This window comes from Trachymyrmex septentrionalis, unplaced genomic scaffold, assembly GCF_001594115.1.
Source record: "Trachymyrmex septentrionalis isolate Tsep2-gDNA-1 unplaced genomic scaffold, Tsep1.0 scaffold108, whole genome shotgun sequence".
Lineage (NCBI taxonomy): Eukaryota > Metazoa > Arthropoda > Insecta > Hymenoptera > Formicidae > Trachymyrmex > Trachymyrmex septentrionalis.
The window spans coordinates 318,462-325,264 of NW_017304207.1; the positions used below are offsets into that span (position 1 = coordinate 318,462).

The 6,803-nt window shown below is 31.5% G+C and overlaps 1 protein-coding gene across 10 annotated transcripts in view; it reads left to right on the forward strand.

Moving 5' to 3' along the window:
• Positions 1-6,803, forward strand: part of LOC108747748 (DEP domain-containing protein 5) — a 43,761-nt gene that overhangs the window by 18,087 nt on the left and 18,871 nt on the right. For 7 of the 10 annotated variants that reach the window (XM_018485460.1, XM_018485451.1, XM_018485471.1 and 4 more), the window contains 4 exons: positions 1,278-1,495; positions 1,587-1,792; positions 2,196-2,370; positions 2,446-2,670. In XM_018485460.1, coding sequence (XP_018340962.1) covers positions 1,278-1,495; positions 1,587-1,792; positions 2,196-2,370; positions 2,446-2,670 — 824 coding nt within the window. The remainder of the gene's footprint in view (positions 1-1,277; positions 1,496-1,586; positions 1,793-2,195; positions 2,371-2,445; positions 2,671-6,803) is intronic. The other 3 variants (XM_018485495.1, XM_018485506.1, XM_018485514.1) reach the window with 1 other exon arrangement.

Consider the following 6,803-nt stretch of genomic DNA (forward strand, 5'->3'; position numbering starts at 1 on the left):
GAAGGGGGGGGGGTGGGCGGGACGGAGTATGTGTAAAGTATAAACCATTAGGGAAGTATGACTTTCCATGTGAAGCGAGATCCACTTCATCTTCTCACTGCTTAGGGACGTCTGACTTTCCGCACAAAACAAGATCCACCTCACTTTCACCCTTATTCAGCGATATAACGATTTTTTATGCGAGTGGATCTTGCTTCGTCTGGAAAGTTAAACATTTCTAGGCAGGGGGGAGGGAGTAGAAGTGAGGTGGATTTCATTTGGAAAGTTAGACGTCTTTAGTCAGGAGGAAGTGGAGTCAGCATCGCTTTGCATGGAAAATCGGATGTCTCTATGCAGAGGGGGATATGTGATGGATCTTGTTATGCGTAGAAAAATATCGACTGCTCTTATCTGATTTTTTATGCAAAGCGGATGAAATAATTACTAACTTTGAATTAACTTTTTAACAAATAACGAACAATAGCTAAAATCTGTTGAAAGTCATTCAGGGTCATGAGTTTGATAATATATGTCAACATCAAAGTCATCGGGGGAGAGGGGGGGAGGGAGGGAGTCCCCTAATCTAAACAATTACCAAATTTATTAATATGGAACGTATTTAATATGATGAAAATTGAACTGAGTGTACATATTTTTCAAAGAATATTTTTCAAAGAATTTTTGAATATAAATTTTTATATATAAACAAATTATATATAAATCATAATATAATTTTTGTTCAAAATAAACTTAAAAATAAACTTTTTACTAGAAATGTAATTAATTTTTTGAAAAATGTATGTTACTATTAATATATGTACTATAGAACATTCTGTGTCATGAAGACTTATGTATCAGCAGTTTCTGCTTAAAGACAGACTAGATATTATTTGTAAAGGGATATTAAATCGACAATGCAGTAATTTTCTCAATAATCTAATATTTCTCAGTTCCGCACTAAAGTTGCATTTTCTTATAAAGACTATTTTATACAATCGAGATCAAAATATAAAATGATCATTATAAAAATATAAAATGATGCTTCGATTTTTTTAACTTCTACTTATTTTCAACATGTGATATCTTATCGAGCATCTATTCTTTGTGACTACATAAGGAAGAAATAGATATCAAATGAAAATAGAAATAAGAGAATGTTGAAGCTAGAAAAAATGTTCCTGTATAAAATTATCGTTATAAAATTACAATTTATCTGTTTCTTTTTGTATATACGTAGAATGATGTTTTTAATCGCTCCAACTTACTCCGCTCTTACTTTAAACTCTTATTCGAAATAGGAGTCGACTGGAAATCTTTGACAATTCCTGCGTGCCTGCCCATCACTACTGATTACTTCCCAGATAAACGGAGTTTACAAAACGATTACGTTGTGTCGGACTACAATCTTCTTCCAGATGATGTTAACGCTGATTTTGCTCAACAACGAGCAATATACAAGAAACCGCTTACAACTGTCGAAGTATTTAAAGAACTGGTCTCACAGCGTTTGGCACAAGTATAAATAAAGCACTTAGTTTTATGTACTTTTATGTAATTATATCTATATGTGTTTTGGAATAATCACGAAGATCATATTATATATCAAGGGTTTCCAGCTAATTATTTTACCATCACTTAACAAGAATCAAAGTAGCGCCGCTGGTAGCAATACTGTTCCAGCGATTAGTACAGTAATGCGTGGCAGACAGACTGAATCCGAACCTAAAGAGGAATATCTACTTAGTATTGGAAGAATTTTTCATAAAATATCACTGTTTGATAATTCTATAACAGTTACAAGATACCGTCCACGGTAAATATTATATAATTATAATTTATAATTTGATATTGAAATTGTTTATCAACTAATTAATTGCATTGAAACTTAGTACATCTCTTTATGTACTTAATTGTTAGTTTTTCAACCGTACGTTTCAAAATCAATTTTGCCGATGATTATTATTTAACATCATTTTATAATTAAATTAAATTATATGTATACAGTTTATTTTATTTTCTTGAATATAAAACTTTTTTAAACTTTTTCGAAAACTTTCTAATGGATACATTGAAGATAAGATATAAAACTTGTATTTAATACGTAAAAAACCATGTAAATAAATTTTAATTATAATTAGCGTTTTTCCAATAAAACACATTACATAAACACATAAATTCTAACATACAACAAATATTAATAATAATTATATTTGCAGGCACCCTTATCCACCCTTTAATATTCACTATCAATATCGATTTCATGCTCCGCATCATGATACGTATGAAGTCTCACGAGTGTCTTTTACCACAGAAAAACTTGAGACCTATAACTGGAATTATCTGGACCATTACATTTGCACACGAGGTCATACTGATTTTGCTTTAGTGGAAGTGAGTCGATTTTCAAAAGTCTGGTTTTTTGTATTATTAAGATAATACTGACTTAGATGTTTCATTTTATTTTAGGATCTTAAATATATTTTCTTTCAGGCTCTCAAATATTGGAGGTTTCGAGTATTTCTATTACCATATAATAATCCTGCGACTCGTAAAATTTTAGAAGGTTCTCCAAGATGCGATATATACACTACGCTTAGTAATGCTGAACAAGCATCATTGATGGACGGTTTTTTGCGCTTTATCGAGGGCTGGCTGAACAAAATACGACGACCGAATCCTAATAAAAACTGGGTAATTTTTTCCTTTTTGTATTTGTTATATATTTATAAAGATAAATTAGCGATTCCCAAATTATTATTTATTTTAAATGTAATTATTAATTTGACAAATAATAGAAGACGTTTCAAAAAGTAGTTGCATTATAAGTAGTAACAAAACTTTATATTAAAAAAATATTGTCTATTTTTTTAAATTTTCAATCTTACAAGGGGAATATTAAGATAACTAGTCTTCGATTTAGCTGAATTATATATATATGTGTGTGCGTGCGTACGTGCGTGCGTGCGTGTACATATATAATACATTCCTTACATATATGTATATCATATTTCTTATTATTAGGGAATGGAAGTAACTCATTACTTGTGACAAAGTTACAGATAGAAGTTACTTTTTTTAGATAACTTTACTGATAACTGCAATGGTAATGTAGTTACATTTTTTTGGTAACGAATTTTACAGTTTTATACGTATTTTGTACACGATTGGACACGGTTCAATTGGACACAAGTCACTCATAGCGCTTAAGACTAGAAAGATGCCCTAGGCATCCGTCTGCTGCGATTGGTGATCTATTTTAAAAAAATAACGGAGAAGTAACGAAATTACTTTCTCAAGTAATGGTAACTGTAATGAGTTATTTTTAAAAATCGGTAACTTATTACTTTTTCTACTCAGTAACGAATAACTGTAACTTGAGGGACATAACTTGGGTTAAGGGTCGTTTATAGGACATTTAACACCGGTTTTAACTAAAACGGTTTTACCAGTGAGTGTAAACGTAGTCACAATAGGTCTGCTTTTTATTGCTGCACTCTCTGAACTGGTGCAGACAGGGCAATAAGTTGAAGTGAAACAAATATATATATATATATATATATATATATATATATATACGAGTATATATATATATGTTTTACTTTAACGTATTGCCCTGTCTGCACCAGTTCAGAGAGTGCAGCAATAAAAAACAAACCTAATTACTGCTTTGTCAACCATTTTGAGTCATCGCTCAGCATACGTATACACATAATTTACAGATCAATATAAATCTTTTTTTTCTTAAGTTTTGATTCCTTTTTGCAGATTTATTCTTACTGACTGGTATATTAATAACATGTAAATATTTAAATGCGTTATTCTCGCGAATGTTTGCAAGATGCATTATATAACTTTAACGGGTTTTCTACAATAAGTTATTGCCTAAGTTTTAAGTCTTAAGCTATAAGAAATTGGTCAATCATAATCGATTATCCTTTTTACATTCGACTGTGATTGATTAATTTCTTATGACTTAAGATTTAAAACTTAAGCAATAGCTTATTATAGAAAGCCTATAACACGAATTAAGCTAAGAGCACAGACTCTTACATAACACATAACGCATAAAGCATAAGAAGATTAACCAATGAGATCTTTTATGGAAAGAAAGGAAATGAAGGGTTTTGATTGGTTTATTTTCTTATGGATTATGTGCATTACGCAAGAGTCTGTGCTCCTCACTTTAATTGAAGGGTTGAACACAGGCACGCACGCACGCAAACACACTACACTCAAAAACACAATTTAGCTAAAACGGAGACTGCTCATCTTGATATTCCTCTTGTTAGTTTGTTTAAATTATCAGAGCTTTGTTGTGTAAAACTTGAACATATGATATTGATATAAATCTTTTTGGGACATCCTATTGTATTTACAAATATTTTAATTACAGTTATTCTATTCTATTACATAATATTTATTTAAAGTTGCTTGATAGTTTTGTTGTAAATTATGCTGTTGAGGAGATATGTTCTATTTTTTTTATTTCACACATACAATATTTAAAAAACAAAAAAGATATAAAAATATTTCACGTATAAGAGTGATTTTCATAAAATTGGAATTTTTTTGTCACACTTTTAAATACATTTGAATACGTTAAATTGTATTCTATTTTCATAGAAAGAGATAATTCTTTATAAAAACAACTCAAATGACCTTAACTTTGACATATGTTGTCAAGTTCTTGATCCTGAGAAACTTTGTTTTAATAAGTAGATGGCGGTTTCTTATAATTTTTAAGATATTTACGGTTAAGGTTCCACTCACTTTATATTGAATCGTGATGTTATAAGTGAGAAATGTGTCATAAGCGACACATTGATTTTTCTTGCATGCTAAATTTATAAATAAAGAGAATTTGGATGAAATGAAATGGTGAGATCGCTTCAAAACACTTGTAAAAATGGACGAAAACTATCCTTATCTGCCTGACAGTCAGTAAAAGGCGCATAAAGTGCGTTTACTAGTTTGTACTCAATGCGTAGTCTATTTTCATTTTACAAGCCTTTTTAAACTCTTTACTGATTATCAGGGAAGACAAGAAGATTCATTCAAATTCTGTTTATTTACAAATGATATGCAAGAAAAATCAACGTGTTATTTCTCGCTTATGATTCAATACGTCACGATTCAATATGGCTGAAGTGATTACTTAGGAGCCTTAAAGTGTGTAATTTCAATAAGAAAAATTTAGTTATGGAGAATAAACTCAGACGATTTCGACCTTGATGTTGTTGCTCATGAACTTGAGCAACTTTTCTTTCATATCTAGGTGATGATCTTTCATAGTTTCTGAGATTTAATCGGTTCTCGATTTACGGAAAAATTGTGAATCTATATAAAATCTCACTCTTTACATCCTCGCTTATGACGGGTAATACAGACTCTTGTATAATGCATAATATATAAGGTAAGAAATTTGACTAATCAGAATTCTTTATTTCATGAAAAGGAAAGAAACGAAGGACTTTGATTAATTAATTCTCTATATTCATTTCATTATATATTATGTATTATACAAGAGTCTGTGCTCCTCACTTAAAGATCATGGCACACAAAAAAAAACTTAAACAATAAGACAAGCAGTAAGGAAATCAACTACCTCGTCCATAACACCCTTGTTCAGCTGGCCCCATCACCATGTCGAAATAAAAAACCGTATAGCTTAGAATTTGGAGCAATTTATGAGCTTCCAAACCTCGCAAAAACAATTTTTGAGTTTGTCCCGGTTAACAGGAATCTTAATTTAAAGCTGGGAGTCCACTCAGCCTCTTCCCCACTCCTTAAAATTAACAATAGGAAATCGCTCCTAGGCTCAGAATTAGGAGCTCTTTATGAGCTCTTAAATCAGTGCTCTTTCGATTTTTAAGCTCCATCCCTTATCTCTAAAACAATTCCAAAATTAGTCTACACTTAAGGGGTAAGTATTGAAAATAGGACTACATCTAAAACTTCATTAATGAATATGATTCTAGCATAAATCTGGTACAAAAATATATAATCCTTAATTTTTGAGTTACAATTCTTTAGCAGAAAACTATTTCTTGCCCTTTTCACGCAAGAGAGAACCGTTCCAAATGTTCCAAAATAGGAAAATAAATCATTTTATAATAGGAAATTATCTGCTGATTTAGAAGTTTGCGAAATACACACAAATCGATTTTTGAGTAATCCCTTAGCAGGAAATCACTTCCTGTCCTTTTAAGAGATATTTTCAATGACTTATTCTCTTGAGTGTAGATTAGTTTTGGGATTGTTTTGGGGATAAGGGATGGAGCTCGAAAATCGGAAGAGCACTGATTTAAGAGCTCATACGGAGCTTCTAATTCTGAGTCTAGGATCGATTTTCTACTGTTAATTTTAAAGAGGGGGGGCTGAGTGACTCCCACCTTTAAATTAAAGGTCTGTTTTCTGTGGCTGAACCGGTGTACACTTTTGGAATTTAAAGTGAAATAGGTGTTTCACATGTTTGATATTTGTCGAAAGCGAGAAAGAGACTTCTAGTGCAGTCTAATGCAGGAACAGAAAACAGACCAAGATTCTTGCTAATCGGGACGAGCTCAAAAAATTTTTTTTGTGGGGTTTGGAAACTTTAAATTGCTCCAAATTCTGAACTATGCGTTTTTTTATTTAGACACGGTAGGAGAGGGGGGGGGGCAGGACAAGGGTGTTCATAACCTTGCTTTAAGAGGCCGTAGGCTGTAAGAAATTGATCAATCACAATCGATTATTTTTCTCATATTGAATTGTGATTAGTTAATTTTTTAAAGTCTCTTTATGGTCTCTTAAAGCAAGGTTGTGGACAAAGTAAACATGATGCA